The sequence below is a fragment of the Panthera pardus genome, unplaced genomic scaffold, assembly GCF_024362965.1.
Source record: "Panthera pardus isolate Hobbes unplaced genomic scaffold, ASM2436296v1 HiC_scaffold_13, whole genome shotgun sequence".
NCBI lineage: Eukaryota > Metazoa > Chordata > Mammalia > Carnivora > Felidae > Panthera > Panthera pardus.
In genome coordinates, this window is record NW_026526688.1 from 138,812,861 (window position 1) to 138,831,697 (window position 18,837).

The following is an 18,837-nucleotide window of genomic DNA, read 5'->3' on the forward strand; positions in this document are numbered from 1 at the left end:
ACTCGATTTGATAATAATAATAATAGTAATAATTGATAGTAACTAAGTCTTTATTCTATTTCAGGCACTTGGCAAAATAATTTACACATCTTATCTTATTGCATCTTGTAACAACCTTATGGGGCAGGAAGTTTATGCCCCATTTTAAAGGTTTATTATTTTTGAGAAAGAGAGAGAGAGAGGGCATGAGCAGTGGCAGAGCAGAGACGGTGGCGCAGAGGATCTAAACCAAGCTCTGCACTGACATCAGAGAGCCCAACACGGGGCTCAAATACACGAACTGTGAGATCATGACCTGACCAGAACAGGATGCTTAACGCTCTGAGCCACCCAGGTGCCCCATAGATAAGTTAAATGGGGCACAGATAGGTTAAGACATTTGCTCAACATGACCTCTAAAATGCCTTATAATTCCAAAATGCTATAGATTTTAGTTAAATATCACAGTCTGAATAAATCTGATATACATTGAGTGAAAATAATATGAAAATATATTTTACTTCTTGACCTCAGGTCATTCTTTTTCTTAAAGACAAAGCTAGTACATACACAAAAATAATGCAATATAGTTTTATGATCAGATTAATTAATTTAAATACTTATCATCCCAAAGTGTACCTAGAACATGGTGATAATAAATGATGAAATACCAGGGGATCAGGCACTCAGGAAAAATATCTCCAATGAAGAAATGGGGACTTTGTGGTTAAAGAAGAAATATAAAACCAAACACAAAAGAATTCAAATTGAGTTACTCCAGTTTGGAAGACATGTTTTCACCTCCCGGGTATGTTTCTGTATTGTTCCACAATGTAATCATGCTTTGTTGACCATGGGTTATGACGCTCCATTCATGGCACCATTTGTAAATATTTAACTCTGTGCCCAACCTTTATAACCTCTTTTCAAATGCAGCACAGTTGAAAAAGTTTTACAAATGCAGTCTTTTCCAATTATAGTAGAAAAGAATGGGGAAACATTCAATTAAGTAATTTTTATTTTCATACTGTATAATGAAAAGCTCTCCATTACTGGAAGAAAATGATACAAAGTCAGCAAAGCTTATACATCAGTAGTGAAGTGCTCTGCACAGTTTCACTGCAATGTGCCCCTTTAGTGGATTTGACTAAAGAACCAAATTTCATTTTGCATGTAATAACTATAGTAAAAAGAATTTTTCTCACCATTTAAGGATGAAAATTACCATTATAGAAAGACAACAGTCATTAAATAAATTAAAAGCATCTTTAAAGTTTTCCATATATATATATATATAATATATATTTTAAATCGCCATTAACTGTACAAGCATTAAATTCTGGACTAAGACATTTACAGAAACTAGTGTGAAAAGCTGAAAAGAAGGCTTGGTTTTTAGAAAAGGGGTGGTCATTTAATCGCCTATATACTACATTAAAATACAATTCTCCAGGGGAAAAAAAGCTATACAGAGCAGTCAGATTTATCCCACATTTCTTATTTAATTTTAGACCTAATCTTATACATCAGGCGTGCATAGCTATTCTTTAAACCAACCTTGATTCAACAAGAAGTCAATATCCAGATACTAGTTATTTGTTAGCGCAGAGAAAAGTGAAAGGAGAAAGACTAAACTGAATAATGTAATTATAGAACGAAATTATGGAAGACTGATAATTGTATTATACACATAGAATTGTCTATAAAAATATTAAACAGGCGACAAGAGGGTTTTTTTTCAGAAATAAGATAAAAACATCTATGTTAAGTGAATAAATGATCATCAGTTAATATATAGCTAGGTGAATGTAAAAATGTATCTGGAGTATTACAGTCCTGAGATCTGGGGAGTCCAACCTTCAAGTTTAAATTCCACAACCCCAAATCCTATAAATTGTATACATTATCTACACAGCTTACAATAAGATACTTTGAAAATACTATATTGACATCAGCAGCCCCTGAATTTGAGTTCAAGAGAACAGTTATTGAAAAAAAAATTCGTTTTTAAGTGACTGTGTGTGTGTCTGTGTGTATGTGTGTGTGTGTGTGTGTGTGTGTGTGTGTCACATCTAGGAGTGGGGGTGGAATGTCAGTTTGGAAAGAGAAGCGGGGAACAGGAGAGAAGAGGGAGAGATAGGCAAAGATGCATGATTTAGGAAATGGCATTTCTAAACATAATTTCTTTTCTTACACCATTGCCATTTTTATATCAGGAGATTTATAAAAAGTCTATGTAAAAATTATGCATATACCAGTACCTAAGAAATTGTGAAATAGTCGCTTAATTTTCCAACTATTTCAAGTAAATTTTTATTAGTTAAAATATCATTTCATTTATTTCAACCCCCTCGACTGAAAAGAAATCTTCCTTTATTTTTGGGGAATAAAACTTTCCCTGTTTATGTCCTCAGCGTGGTAGTGAAATGATGGTTATGAGGCCACACAGCCATAATGACTGGTCAAAAAATATTTTGATTGCTAAGAGACTCCCAAGATGATTCATTATGTTGCAATTTTGTTATATAAGTTGCTAATTAAAATAGAATCTTAGTTATTACTCAGAAAGTTTTATTATTGAGAGATTTTCCTGGCCATTGTAGGATTTAATCTGTAGTAAGTAGGCATCAGTTAAAATTAAGAAAGGTAACAAACAGATATCTAGATAGAAGACTGAAAAGTAATGCTGGGAATGGCTAGAGATGTTGGTTGATATATCTCTAGAGAAAAAAGCTAAATTAAGAATTTCCTCATATCTACGAATAAAAAAGAGGTTTCTTTATTGAAAGATTGTATGACTAGGATATGATGGCCACACACTGGCTCACTTCTATTACATAGTTTTGCTTTCAAATTTTTGATAAAGTTTGTTTGTTTGTTTGTTTGTTTTTAAATGTTTATTTTTGAGAGAAAGAGAGAAGAAGAGAGACAGAGAGAGAGAGATGGGTGGGAGAGGGAGGGCAGAGAGGGAGACACAAAATCTGAAGCAGGCTCCAGGCTCTGAGCTGTCAGCACAGCGCCTGATGTGGGACTCGAACTCACGAACCATGAGATCATGACCTGAGTCAATGTCGGACACTTAGCCAACTGAGCCACCCAGGCACCGCTCAAATTTTTGATAAAGTTTATTAAGAGTAAGTCCCTTGCCTATCTCAGTTTGAATATTTAAAATAATGCTACCAGAATAAAAAAATTAACTCTAAGAAACCATAGTAACTCAGGCACCAGAACTTAATTTATTAGTTCTAACTAGTGTGTCTCATTCATCGAGTTCATATATATTCACACCAACTTCTGTGTCCTCCAGAAGTGTCAAAGCGCTTCTTTCATGGTAATCATCTTCAAATGGATCTCCAAAAATAAGTTAGAAATTTAGAAATATGACTTAAACCACAGGGAATTCCATACTCACCCCCAAAGGCTGAAGACTAGAATGTTCTTGCCTTTGGTTTATGAACAGAGATATTTGTAGTATTTTTAGATCTATTGGTATCATCCATTTAAGGAAGATGTGTACAAAGTAGCTCATATTCTAAAACCCAAACTTTTAGGGTCAGAAAGTTCTTCTGGCTCAACTAGTCAACCTCTTCATTTTACCAGTGAAGATGCTAAGACACACAGTTAGCACAGTGCCTTTTACAAAATAAATGCTCAGTAAATATTACATGATGAACCACGATAGGTAGCTACAGGTAGAGACAGAACAAAACCCCACGCCTTCTGATACTTCACAGCCTCTGAAATGGCTTAGTTGTCTCTCATCAGCGGAGACTCAACCAAGAGGAGGGTTGGCCACAGATAGGACATCAACAACCACCCATGGTCTGAAAACATCGTTGTCACACATGCGGATTCGGAGAGAGAGAGATTTTTGAAACATGTTTTCTAGGGCAAGGTGTAAGAGGATAGTTGTGACAAATGGAAGTGGGGAAAAAAAACACAGTGTCTATATTTGACTTCCTTTTTTTGGTGAAAAATTTTTAGTGAGCTTTGCTAAAGTAGATTTCATGGCTGAACCTTGATCCATGTGAAAAGGTGCCTGGACCTGGACGTGGCTGAAGAATGATATTCAACACGTGATGGTGATTAATCTGGTCATTTCAAGAAACCTCCAATATTCCATCCGTTTTTGAGCCTCAGGCATTTATGGATTGCTTCATAAGAAGTAAAAGCATATCAAGAGAACCCAAATTTTTCTTTAATTTAAAAAATTTAATTGAATTTTTGAATTCAATTTAAAAGAACAAATGAAGGTATTCGTGAAAAAGAAGAGGAAGTACATGTGGGTTTTTGAAAAGTGGGCTGCAGGTTCCCTCTTCTAGGAGGCAATGAAATGAAAACAACTGTAATTCAAATTAAATGGCTGGGCCAAGTGGTAACTCTCTGCATATGCTCTTGGATCACTCTGTCCTTTTTGGTAAAGTTCTTATAATTGAATGGTGCTTGCCAGAACATGAAATGGAAAACACAAAGAATCCTGTGTAGATTGAACTATAAAACCATGTTAAGCAAACCTTCCTAGAGAGGGGACAGGCACCTGGCAATGTACACACATACATATACTCTTAACACTCAGCCCACACTCTCCACTCACCTATTCATACAATTACACATGGAGGAAAAACACAGGTAAACAAGAGTCTTAACAGATTTGAAGATAAACATAAAAGTTGGTTGGGTTATTTAGCACTTGCTGAGTCACTCAGGAATCTATGGCAATAAATCTACTTCAAAATATGAAAAATTTCTATTCTCTATGAGTAGAGATAAGTGATAAGCTATTGGTGTTTTTCCAACCTATTTTCAAAGCTCCTTACAAAAATAAATCAGTGTGTCCTCTAATAGCTCTGAAAAAGAGTTTCAGTGATCATTTTTCCTTCGTGAATTTTTTAAAAAAAGAAATAAATGTCCATAGTTACGAAAATCTTGCATTTAGTTACATTCAGAGACAAACACAGTCCAGTTCTCCTTGATGGAAATCGTCAGTCTGTCTGCTCATTCTCTTTGACTATAAAAAATCTTTTGGGATGAAATGCATTGGCAGTGCAAAACAAGGGGGGGGGGGAGTCCATTAAATAAAGTAATGATTGAATTAAGCACCCAGATGAGTTCTTTGCCAGGTTATCTGCAAGCACAAGACTCTACTGTCATATTAGGATACACTTTAAGTACCACGTTCTTATTCTCATCAAAGAATAAGATACTGAGTGAGGACATCTTTTCTGGCACACAGCAAGGCTCAGGGATTCCAGGAATGACGCCCACAGCTCTCACTATACTCTGGATGGTAGCATGGTTTGATGGCTTCAAAGACTAGAAAAGAAATGGGAGAACACATAAGTTAGGTGGAACTCCTTTCCCACTCTTCACTGTTCATCCCTAAGGTACATACGCAACGAATTCGTTTCAACTTTATAACGCTCTGGCATCATTACCCGTTCAGCACGATCTCCTATACCATCATCACTAACATGGTTACCATTTATTAAGTACCTGCTACATGCCAGGCATGTTATATATAGTATCTGTGATCCTTATAACAAAACTACCATTTTTAAATATTTTACAAATAAATAAATAGTCTCAAAAAGCTTAAATGACATGTCTAAGGTCAAATAACTAGTAAGTGGTAGAGTGGGTATGTGAATCCAGTTATCTAAGCCGGAATCACTTAACTAAAAACAATTTAGTTGCCAAACAGGGGAATAACACACTCTAGGGTGTTTTCAACAACAGGACTGCAACAAAAACCATTTGTTCTTGATTCTACGCTAATCATAATGAACCCTAGCAAACACCCTATTTAATTAACATAGACATATTATTACCACTGCTATAGCGATATTTCTACTTTGCTGTTAAAATAAAACCAAGCACATCAAGGAGCACTGATTTATTTAGTAGTCGCCACCAGGATGAACTGGACGGTAATCACTCCACTGTAATTATTTATTCACCTCTTCTTCGGAGCACAAATTGGGGTTAAGAAGATCACCCCATTGGCCACTGGGGGTCACTGTTGCTTCATGGGTTCAGACTTCAAGGCAGTCGTGTTAGAAGTGTTCCAAGTGTGAGCCATATATATCTTCTGGGAATATTCTAGGGGGCAGAAGGTTATCTCATGGATATCAGAAGTTTGACCAAGGAAGAAAAATTTGTTCCTGAGAAAATGCCAAATGGAACCATTAACATCCATGTGAGACAAGTGGTTTTCTTTAGAGTGCCAAACAGCTCTGCTCAGCCTTGAAGGACACTTTTCCAAGCCCAGAATGTTCGGGTATTGCCAGAGTGGCATGAACTTCTTCAGGAGAGATGCCATGCTTTTCAGCATTAGTTTTCCCCAATGTCTCTCTAAGGCAGGTGAAACGAGTTTTGTTTTAAATATATTTAGAACCAGAAATTTGGTAACTTGCCAGAGATCACATGTCAATTCAGAAGTGGGATTTAGGCCAAAACTCTGGGTTTTTAATTTCAAGACTTCAAGCCATGTTTCTCATGGCTCAGAGGCACCTCTGAGTTGATATTTTAATTTCATACCCCTAAACCTCCCAGTACGGGAAACTGGAACAAGTTAAAAGGTTAAGGTACATACAAATCAAGGGAAAAGCAAATAATATAGAAAGCTGGCATACCACTAAAAAAAAAAAGAAAGAAAGAAAAGAAAACAGATTATTTTTGTTAGACAAACGGCAAATCTGATTTGCCTCATCCCATCTTTAAACTTTAATTAAAGAAATTATCTATACATTAGACTTTAAATTTATTGTGAAGGGGCATAAATCATTTAAAAAATGGTCTTGATGAGGTGCAACTTTTTTTTTTTTACTCTTTCTTCCTAGAAACTTTAAGTATATGTTGAAAAGAGTTGTTAACTTTCACTCAATTAGCTTTGCAAAGCAAGGTATTCTCCCTTTAAGAAAAGGAAGTCTATGTTGTTCTATTTCAGGTATCTTGTGCCTTGCAGCATCGCCAAAATCTGTGTAACTGACACAAACTGTAATTGGTATTGTACCGTAGAGATCAATAACCACTGTCGTTATTTCATCAGTATTGGTAATTTCCAAAGAAAATTTTTGCAGCCATCCACTTTTCTCTATTGATTTATTCTTAAGACTCAGTGATCCAAACAGCTTATAATAATGTCCCAAAGGATTTTTTTTTAAACCACAGATTTTGTGACATTATTCTGTGACTTTTTATGTCTTAATGACTCCTATAATATTTAAATTTCATAAGAAGTGGATCTATTTAAGTAGAAGAGGTCTCGAAGGATAAATACTGCTCTGCATTGCTGTTCTCCAGTGCCTGGAACAGTATATGCTCTGGGCACTGAATATTTACTAAATGGATGAAATACTTCTAAGAAATAGCTTACCCTCCATCATACCTATTTCTGTGGAAATAATTCCCATCAACAAAAATAAAAGTTTCTGTGCAAATGACCCAGAGTAGATACGGAAAATATTCATGGGTGTTTCCTAGGAAAATTCCTGTCCTTTTTTTTTTTTTTTTTTTCTTAAGCTCTAACTCACAAATGATAGATTCAGAAACTATGAACAGTCTCTGGTGGGCTCGCTGGAATTCAGGAATGGGCCCTTGATTCTGAGTTGGTGTGTCTTATCAGACAACTTCAATTTTCTAGGGAGTTTCCCCATTTGACTCACTATGGAATCCTCTGATCAGGCTGCCATTACCAGGAATCATTATGTCATGCACAAAAGATTCATGCACTAATTGCTCATTTGAAGCACGCTGCCAGTCTATAATTTCTGTTTGTTTTTGAGTTCAGATCATGCTTCTCATGACTCTCTTGATACAGCTTAATAAATTTGTCCATCGCAAATGCAGTCTGTGTTATTTCCCTCCCTAGTCTCTGTTTTTAATGCGAGTAAAACATGACTTTAACATCAGTTGAGGTGATTTTTGCTTAGGTAACTGAGTACAGCAACATTTAGGATTTTGGGGTCATCTTTTCATGACCAGAGATTGGAATTGGAAACTCAGGAAAGTAATTTGAGGGTCTATCGCTTTGAAGTCATTAAATGTGAATTTCTTCTTGATATAGGATATTTGGCTCAACGTGTTTAGATTCTTTGCTGCCCAATTCTTTTGTCTTTGCTATCCTTGGCTTCCGCACGATTCCATGAAAAAAATAACTCCATTCCTCTAATCCTTGTTGGTTCTCTCGCATCTCGGTCAGCAACAATGGCTCAATCATTTTCATTTCATTTGAAAGCTCTGTTTTCCATCTCCGCTAAGGTGGTGAGGGGGAAGCAAAGGCATACGACTTGGCCTTAGCTATATGGGTATTTTTCATCTCATGGCAGAATTCCAGGGGTCTCTCCCTGGGAGAACAGATTGGCTGTAGGGGCTAGAAATCAGAAAAATCCATGCGGCCGTGTCTGTGAATGAAATCTGCAGTGGTCCGGCCCGCACCTGCCAAGCGGCGCCTGATGTCCTCGAGTTGAATTTGATTACAAATGCATTAGCAAGGGAGAGTGTGTCATCAGCTAAGAGCCTTCATTCCTGACCTGGGCCATGGGGTTTTGCTCCACACTCTCCCAGTCCAGCCCACATGGGTGTGATAGCCCAGAAACTATCTAATTGGAATCAGTGAAAGGGCAAAGCCTGGAATTTGGGAAAGGCAGCACACAGCTGTTCTGAATTACAGAACAGGTTGTCGACTTTTGCAGACGGAGAGCTCCGCCATATAGAGCAGACTTTCGTGAAGGAGGCCAAAAGGAAGGAGGGCCAGCAGAGGAGTCTGGCCTGGGAGAACTTTTCTCTGGGGCAAAATGTATATCTAAAGTCTGAAAGTTCTTTGGCGCCTCAGTTATTCCACATGTGTTTGTACTGATCTGGTCAGAGACCTTATTTTCCTCTGTTGCTCCGACTGTATTTTTCTCTTAATAGCTCGCTCTGGTTACCATGTTGGAAGCTGTACTGATAATAGCAATGCTTATTAATTACCCCTAACATAGCAGCTTTGTATTGCTTCGTGTTACCCATCCTTTTGGTTACCACACCACCTGAAAGCCACAGAGCCTGGAAGGCCGAAAGGGAACCACTAGAAAGCCTTAAAAGTTAAGCCGATTCTCACAAGGTGATGAGAGACGGAGAACTCCATGTAACAGCCAAACTTCCACTCTCAACTTGGCAAAAGGAAATCTCAGGCTCAGAGAGAAAACTCCACACTTCTCCCTGTTATGTCTCCCTGGAGTTCTGATGCCATTCCAAGTTTTGACAAATATTATGATGAGTTCAGTTGTTGCAACCAATGCTGTCCTGATTCTATTACTCTCCAAAGAAACGTTACTGGAAGAGCTTACAGGCTGTTGAACCTGCAGGGAGAATCCTATTTTAGGCTTTGTGATGTTTGAAAAGAGAGTAGAAACATTTGTAAAACTTTTCCTTGTCTTACATCTTTTATTCCCTTGATCCCTTTCCCCATTTGGTCTTCCTTCAGCCCCCTACATTGAATTTTCTGTTCTCCTCGGTCTCAACAATGACCTTTAATACAAATATTAACAGCAAATACTTATGGAGCGCCTACCATGTGCACGGTGTTCTACTGTTTTCTTTACCCACTGTTGTTATTATGTAGAAACTATTGTTTTTATCATGTACTATTGTACCCATTTCAAAGTTGAGAACACTAACATACAACTGACCCTTGAACAATGTAGGTTTGAACTGCATGGGTCCACATATACGTAGATTTTTTTTTTTTTATAAATTCAGTAATGCAAATGTATTTTCCTTTCCTTATGATTTTCTGAATATTTTCTTTTTTCTAGCTTACTTTATTGTTAAGAATACAATATAGAATACATGTAACATAGTAAATCCATGTTAATCTACTGTTTATGTTATTGATAAGGCTTCTGATCAACAGGTGGCTATTAGTAGTTAAGTTTTGGGGGAGTTAGGACTTACTGATGGATTTTTGACTGTGCGAGACATCAGTGCTCCAAACCCCTGTGTTGTTGTTCAAGGGTCAACTGTATGAATTCTCCCCCAAACCACATTTAGCCCTCAATTTTGCTACTCAAAGTGGGATTTGTGGACCAGCAGCATCAGCAACACCTAGGAGCTGCAATGGATACGCAGAATATTAGGCTATATGCCCGGAACCACTGGATCAGAACCTCCGTGTTCCCAGGCAAACTGCAGCCGCATTAGAATTAAGAAGTCCTGCTACAACCAAGCATGTACATTTAATCATTCTGCTGCATTAACACACTTCCCTCCTTAAACTTATCTGTTACTCTTAACTTATCCCTATAAGTTTTATTTTTAATTTTAATGTTTATTTATTTTCTAGAGAGAGAGAGCGCAAGTGGGGGAGGGGCAGAGAGAGAGGGGGACACAGAATCTGAACCAGGCTCCAGGCTCTGAGCTGTCAGCACAGAGCCCGACGTGGGGCCCAAACCCAAGGACCAAGAAGTCCTGAAGCTGAAGTCAGAGGCTTAATCGACCGAGCCACCCAGGCGCCCCCCCCCATAAGGTTTTTAAATAATTATTCTTTGCATCACTGAGAATCATCATGAAGAACTACCAAAGCAATGGCAGGGTTTTGCATAGTCAGAACAAGATGGAAGGGGTAAGACGGGGTAACTGTGGCAGAGCGGAGACCAGACCAGGTCTCCCGAGTGAGTAGTTGAAAACTCACTGAATAGCTCCATATTGTCATGGCTCCCTGGGTATGAAAATTTGGAGTCAGGAAGAAAAATTATTTCCCCAGGCTACATAGAAGAAACTACAGTTTACGAGTGTGAGAGATTATTTGGAAAACTCACAGACCCACTTAAAATCAGTCATCCTGGGTTCAGAGACAGATTGTGAATTCATTTTGTCTCTCAATGCCACAAAGCAACCCACACTATAAAGATTCATCACTGTTAACATTCTGCATCTTTGTGGTCTGTTTTTAAATGCTATCCCGGGGCGTCTGGGTGGCTCAGTTGGTTAAGTGTCCAACTTTAGCTCGGGTCAGGATCTCATGGTTTGTGAGTTTGAGCCCCATGTCAGGATCTGTGCTGACAGCTCAGAGCCTGGAGCCTGCCTCGGATTCTGTCTCCCTCTCTCTCTGTCCCTCCCCTACTCATGGCTCTGTCTTTCTCTCTCTCAAAAATAACTAAACATTAAAGAAAATAAAAAAAAAATGCTGTCCCAATTGGCAAAAGTTTTGTTTGACAGTGATATACCCTTTATGAATATTTAGACAAGATAAGGCTGTTTATATCATAGTAAATGTATATAATTCTTATTTTGTGTTTAGATTTAAAGAACATGGAGTCGACAAAAATCCTTGGGAGAGACAAGTCTTAGAAGATGTAGAAAACTTTTTCTTCTGAGATATTCTAAGAAGAAAACGCGATTCCAATCAAGTTACTGGCCCGGAGGCTGACCTGCTTTTGTTCGGCCAGACCTTTATGCATGTGTTCCATTAAACATCCCAATGAGCAGGACACTAGAACATGAACATGATAATTTAAAGATCTATAAGTAGAAGTTGCTCACTCTTTGAGGCAAAAGATTTTTTTTCTCTGTTATTATGCAACAGCAAAAGTTGATTCCCCTCAAGTTTTGAGAAAAAGAACAAAAAAACCCCATCTCTCTTCTTTCTCTGAATTCTATTCCTACAGCCCCTTTTCATTGTATGTCAGAGATTCAAACTGTTATAAGCTAAGAATAGAGGTTCAGAGATAAGCCTAACTGAAGGCCAGAGGGCACCACTGTACTTTACTAACTCTAAATTCAAAGAAAACAGTCACTTGGATTTGCTGTGCAAGGCAGTGGTGGGATTGGGGAAGCTTCTGAGAATATATTCATCAGGATACTGAGTACTGATACGATACAGTGCAGTTTCCACTGATTTTGGAAGAGACACAGGTAAGCTCTGACCGGATGAAGTAAATTTTGGAAGAAGCTTATAGAGTCCACATACCCTATGTTACCTCTGTTTTTGATGTTTATTAGGGAAGCAAATGAAATAAGCATCTGGTGGATTTCATGAGGTGAGTTTACCTGGCCCAACCCTGATCCTGACTCTGGTGGGGCCAGTTCATCTCATGAGAAACTATTTGTCAAAAAGTTCTGCACAAGGCATCGATGCAATTAGTCCTTTCCCTTCCTTTTCCCCATGACATCTGGTCATTCTCTGAATACCCTCTCCAATATCAGCCTTCTGTCGTTTGTGGCTTGCTTATTGTGGGCAGATACAGATTTGCCCCCAGCTGAGGAGACCACATGGCTGATTGCACTGTGTTTGGAAGAAGCACAAAACACACATTTTACATTTTTTCTCATATCCTTCCTCATACCGATACTGACTTCATATCACCTTAGCAACCATTAAAGAAAAACCAAGCGTAACCATTCTTGCCTAGTACATGTCAGAAGGCAATAAATAAGTGTCCAGATGGATTTCGTCAATGAAAACACACTCTCGGTCAGTGTGTCTTTCTCCTCTACGGAAACAGGAAGTATAGGACAGAGAACAACGGCTACCTTTGGCATGGGGAACTGGCATGCTCCGGAGCAGTAATAGGCATCGAAGGATTTGGGGGAGATGATCCATTCACTCCAGCCAATATCCGCAAAGTCCACTTTAAGGTACCGCCTGGCACAATTGCGCGGTTCAATCCATTGCTTTCTTCTGGCCTTCTTCAGGGTCTGCTCATCAAACTGGAGAGTCTGGCTCTTCTGGGGGGGTCCCTTTCTCTGTTTCTTTTTGTTTTTAGTCTTCTCTGGGGCCTGAGTCTGAAGGGTCTTGTAAGGCTTTCTCTCCTCCCATAGCCCATCCTCCCTATACTGATATTCTGCCCCAGGAAGCTCGTTGTTCTGCAGAGGCAGCAGGACCCCAGCCGAGCGCTTCCTTCTCCGTTCGGTAGAAAGGGCAGCCTTGATATGGCCGTCCGGTTTAGGCACAGCTCCAATGGGGAAATTCCGGTGCCTCTGCAAGCTTGATACCACACTCTCCGGCTCAGAAATGGCAGCATCGTTGGCATACACCAAGATATAAGGCTCGGGGAAGGGCAACATCTTCTTTGGCAGCTGGTGTCCTTTGGAGGTAATGTTAAATCCTATGAGGAACTCTTCATTTTCCTTGGCCCTTCTCAAGAGCTGAGTGATGTCTTTAGACAGCCAGGACCCAAGGTCTCGATGAGATTTGGCTACGTCTACTGAAAGGTGACCGAGGTGTTGACTTTGGTTTCTGTCAGATTTGAGGATCCACGCAGAGAGATCAATCAGAACGTGTTTCCTCTGAGCATGAGGTGAGCATCCTCGGGATGCTGGACAACTCAGGCTGATGTTTATTAGCTCTCCAATATAGAAATACAGTGTGGCAGATAAAATGTTTTCAGACTTGGTTAGAGAAGTCAGGTTAAAGATGTGTAGTCCTTTGCTTCCAAGGGTTCCTAGGAAGGGAAAAAAAAGAAGAGTAAACAAGAGTAAACAGGAACCCTACCTGCCACCACATACAAAAAGAAACTAAAAATGAGTTAATGGCCTAAATATAAGAGCTAGAGCCATCAAATTCTTAGAAGAAAACGTACAGGTAAAATCTGCCTGGCCTTAAATTTGGCGATGGATTCTTAGATAATGACACCCAAGATATGAGCAGCAAAAGAAAAATGGATGAAGAAAATATTTTCAAATCATACACCTGACAAAATGCGGTATCCAGAACATGTAAATAATTCTTACAACTCAACATCAGAAAGTCAAAGAAACCAATAAAAAATGGCCAAAAACATCAGATAGACATTTCTCTAAAAAAGACACTTAAAGGGCCAACATGCACATGAAAAGATGCTCAACATTAGTAATCACTGGGGAAATGTAAACAAAAATCACACTGTGGTACCATTTGACATACACCAGCCTAGCTATAAGAATGAAAAACAAAATATGTATTAGCAAGGATGTGGAGAAACAGGAACACTTTACATTGCTGGTTGAAATGTAAAATGCTTCAGCTGATGTGGAAAAGTTTGACAGTTCCTCCAAAAGTTGAACATAGAGATATCATGTGAGCCCACAACTCTATTCCTTTATAGACAAAAGTAGTGAAAACAAGTATTCAAACAAGTACATGCACATGCATGTTTACAGTAACACTATTCACAATAGCCAAAGGTGGACACAGCTCAAACCTCCATCAACGAATGAATGGAAAAACAGTGTTCTATCCATGCAGTGGAATATTAGTTAGCCATAAAAAGTAATGAAGTGATACCTGCCACAATGTGGAGGAAGCTTGGAAACATTGTTAAATGAAAGAAGCCAGCTACAAAAGGTCCCATATTGTATGATTCCGTTTACATGAAATGTTCCAGAACAGCTAAATCCGTAGAGACAGGATGCAGATTGATGATTTCCGGGGGCTGGAGGCATGCAGAATGGGGGGAAACCTCTTATTGGGTAGGGGGTTTTATTCTAGAATTATAGAAATATTTTGGAATTAGGCAGACTTGGTGGTTATACAACATTGTGAAGGTATCGAATGTTGCTGAATTGTTCACTTAAAAAGTAGTTTATTTCACGTTATGTGAATTTCACCTCAATTAAACAAACAAAAACGATAATAGGAGTAATTTTAAAAGCTAGAGAAAGATTAAAGCAAGGATTCGCCGTTTTTACTGATTTGCTTTTTCCTTTCCTGAAGCACTACAAATGTGTGTAAGTTGTAACACAACAGTAAACTTACTGGTATGAGAGCTGAGAGCTCTGGCTTTTCATTACGAAATTACCAAGAACTAGTCCTGTAAATCTGGCACAGGATTGGAATATCTTCTTATTAGTGGGAGTGTATAGCCTACTGGTTACAAGCATTGATGAGATTAGATTCACCTTGATTCAAGTCCTGACTCAGCCACTTTGGGCAAGCTAGTGTTCTCATTCATAACATAGAGATTGTGTCTACATCTACTGTCATCAGCATTAAATTAGATGTGTGTAAAGCAGTTCATAAAGCACCCAGAAAGTGTTTCTCTAACTATAATTCATTATTGTTATTAGTGTATTATGGGATTATATCTTCTTCTACCTGCCTCACAAAGTTTACGGTGCAGGATGGGGGTAGGTGAGCAAGACCATCTAACTCAATATTCAGGTAACATGTGTGGAACAATGAGCCACACATTCAAACGTGTCATAAAGAATTAACACTGTTGCGGAGCTTGCCTGGAGTTTATGACATCTCAAGAATTCAAGAGTCGAATAATTTCTTCTTTCGATGAAATTACTGACCTGGGTCAAATTGTGTTCCAATTCTTCAGAGATGAGAGTAACAGAACAAGAGATTGATTAGGAAGGGCAGAAGTTGGTTCCTTCTCTTCAGATCATCTACCAAATTAGTGGTAAGGCTGAGGTTAGACTCAAGAATGCCCAGTCCTGGGACCAGCCACCAGAGCCCGAGTCCCCCTCCGTGCACTTGTTCCATATACATACTGGTTTCAGAAACATATACGCAATCGTGAGATTATGTTCTTGATCAAAAACATATTTCAGTAAAAACAAAACATTTCTACAAAGATGTGGAAACTTAGAATGAGTTCCCCGAGTCCGCAAGCACAAGGGAAGTGCAATGGGAAACATATTTTACTCATTTTTAACACCGTGTGAAGGAAAAGGAGGAAGCTGCCATTTGTGCCCATTTGTATAATCCATGAGACCAGGATAATATTTTACAGACCTTTACAACAAAGCCATGGCATCAGGGTTGTTCAGAGACTCTAGCCTTAATTCGTACCAGTCACTGTAGCATATACTTTTACCCAAACTTCTTGTAGCAGATGGAAGTTTAAAATGGAAGGAAGAGAAGTCTCTGTTCTAAGTATGTGGCAATCGAATGGTTGCCAAACAGACACCCTGGCAGGGAAAAAACGAACTACATGGGATCTGGGTGGTAGTGTCTTAATGGGTAAAGTAATAGTGCTCCTTCGCCCAACAGTTTGCTTCAAAATGTATCCTCCTCCTGGAAAAAAAAAAAAAAAAGTTCCCTGTTTCAAACTGTTTCCAGACACCTTGTGACCTGCTGTTAAGCAGCCTCCACCCCTGTGTCTAATCTTCAATATCCTCTCGTAAATGCTTCAGAATCTGTCAGGCTGCCTCTTGTGATGGCTCTCATTTTAGTTCAGTACACTATTTTGAAGTCAAAGCCCCGTGGCCCAGGCCCAGCTCCACCACACCCACTAGCTGTCCTCAGGCAAATAATCTAAGCTCTTTAAGCCTCAGTTGGCTTTGTTATTATTTATTTATTTACTTATTTATTTATTTTATTTTATTATTATTATTATCTTTTTTTTGACAGAGAAAGACAGGGGAAGAGAGCGAGAGACAGAGAGAGAGAGAAAGAGAATCCAAAGCAGGTGCCATGCTCAGCGCAGAGCCTGACCCCCTGGCTTGATCCTACGACTCTGGGATCATGACCTGAGCCAGAATCAATAGTCCATGCTCATCCTGATTGAACCACCCAGGCGCCCTTCAGTTTGCTTATTTGTAAAAAGAGTCCAACAGCATCGACTGCAGAGGTGTGCAAATTAATTGACAGAATGCAGGCAGAGCTTGCAGCACACAGAAAATCTCAACGGATGTTAGCTAACTAGAACGGTCTGTCCAATATGGTGGTGACTGGCTATTTAAGGTTGAACGGCAATGTGCTGTTCAATGTAAAATGCACGCTGGATTTCAAAGACTTAGTACAAACATGAATGTAAAATATCACATGAATGTAAGTTTATATCGATTGCATATTAAAGGATAATATCTGGATGGATGGGGTTAAATACTGTGATAGATACTGTAATTTAAAATAAGAAATACATATATTTGGTCTTTGTCCTGTGTCTGTCACAGAGCTCCTAAAACCCTTGGAATTTCCTAGGTGATGAGAACTATACAGGTGCCTTTTGTTATGTTAACAAGGTGAATTTAGAGGACTGGTGGGGATGGGGCTGGTTGCAGGGGAACCAACCCACTGATTAGAGGGTTGGCATTTTTAGTCCTATCTCTGATTCACAAGGAAAGAGGAGCCAGAGGTTGAAGCCATCACCAAAGGCCAATGATTCAATCAATCATGCCTATATGATGAAGCCTCCATAAAAACCCAAAAGAATGGCGTTCAGAATGCTTCCAGGTTGGTGAATACATGGAGATTTGGGGAAAAGCAGCGCGCCTGGGCAAGGCATGGGATCTCCACACCCTTTCCCCCTACCTTGCCCAATGCATCTTTTCCATCTGGCTGTTTCTGAGTTGTATCCTTTTATAATAAACTGGTAATCTGGTAAACAAATACATTTCCTGAGTTCGGTGAGCTGCTCTTGCAAATTAATTGGACCCAAGGAGGGGGTCATGGGAACCTCTAATATGTATGAGGCCAGTTGGTCAGAAGCACAGGTAACAACCTTGGCTTGCGACTGGCATCAGAAGTGGAGGGTGGTCGGGGTACCTGGGTGGCTCAGTCGGTTGAGCGTCCGACTTCGGCTCAGGTCATGATCTCACAGTCTGTGGGTTCGAGCCCCGCATCAGGCTCTGTGCTGACCGCTTGCTCAGAGCCTGGAGCCTGCTTCAGATTCTGTGTGTCCTCTCTCTGCCCCTCCCCTGCTCACGCTTTGTCTCACTCTGTTTCTCAAAAATAAATAAATGTAAAAAAAAAAAAATTAAAAAAAAAATAAAAAAAAAAGAAGTGGAGGGTGGTCTTGTGGGCTGAGCCCTTCGCCTGTGGGATCTGATGCCATTTTCAGGGAGACCGAGTTGAATTCTCAGATACCCTGCTGGTGTCTGAGAATTTCTTGCTGGTACGGGGAACTTCCTCCCCTCTCACCCACACCAGAAACTGGGTACAGAACATTTTCAATATAATCGTATGTTCTTAAAATTAATTTCACTTGTTGCTTCTCATATTTTTAAGTGTGGCCACTAGAAATTTAAAATTACATATGTGGCTCACATTTGTGGCTCAAATGAAATTTCTGCTGGACCATGGCAGTCGAGGATAACCACCACTTTTGTAGTCACATATAGTCCAAAAGGGAAGAAAAAAAGGCATTTATTTCTTTCCAAGTGCAGAGAAGAACTAGGATTTTGCTAAACATGAATCCTTAAACCCGAAAGTGAACCGGGCAAAAGATTCCCTTCTTGGAATGTAACATACTTTCCTTTACCAAGAACATTAGATAAAGATAATTTTGGTGATTACTTTCTAATTTTCCCTCCAGCTGTAGCTAATTGGTTCAATCTGCAGTCAAAAGTCTAAGGTTAACAAACTGCTCCAAAATAGAGTTAAAAGAGTTAAATGGGCAGTTTAGCGACAGTGCTTTACGGCATAGCGATTCTACACATAGCTTCAGTTGTGTTATTTGGGTATCTCACATGGTCATCCACTACAGCCAACAAAGAACCAGAAGCAAAGCAAAACCAATGTTTCCGTTTAACAAACATGAGGGTGTCGAACACCTCCTAGGGACTGGATCCTGCCCTGGGTCTCAGGGCTGCACAAATGGCCGCTGCTGTCCACACTGTGGCAGGGGGGAAAAAACCGATAAGCAATAAGCAGGTAGTTAGGCCATGATGACGCCACTTGCTGTCAGAGGTGTGAACTACATTCTTGGAGTAGCACCAAGGAGGGAGCAAGTAACTTTGTGCATGTAAGGGGAAGGATACACCGGGAAGAGTTAACCTTTGAACTAGACTTTTAAGAATGAAGGGAAAAGGGGAAGTTGGGGGTGGGAAAACGGAAGGAGCACATTCTGGCAGTATGCAATACTGGAGGTATTTGCATAGCGATATTTCCAATGTTTTAAGTAGACATTTATAAAATATCCCAAATTAATCTAGATTTTTGAAGTC

At 39.4% G+C, this 18,837-nt stretch overlaps 1 protein-coding gene across 1 annotated transcript in view; it reads right to left on the bottom strand.

Moving 5' to 3' along the window:
• Window positions 1-979: 979 nt before the first annotated feature.
• Window positions 980-18,837, bottom strand: part of BMP3 (bone morphogenetic protein 3) — a 29,046-nt gene continuing 11,188 nt past the window's right edge. The window contains exons 2-3 of the mRNA XM_019466386.2: window positions 12,493-13,403; window positions 980-5,292 (exon numbers count right to left, since the gene is read on the bottom strand). Of these exons, the coding sequence (XP_019321931.2) occupies window positions 5,101-5,292; window positions 12,493-13,403 (1,103 nt within the window). The 3' untranslated portion in view covers window positions 980-5,100. The remainder of the gene's footprint in view (window positions 5,293-12,492; window positions 13,404-18,837) is intronic.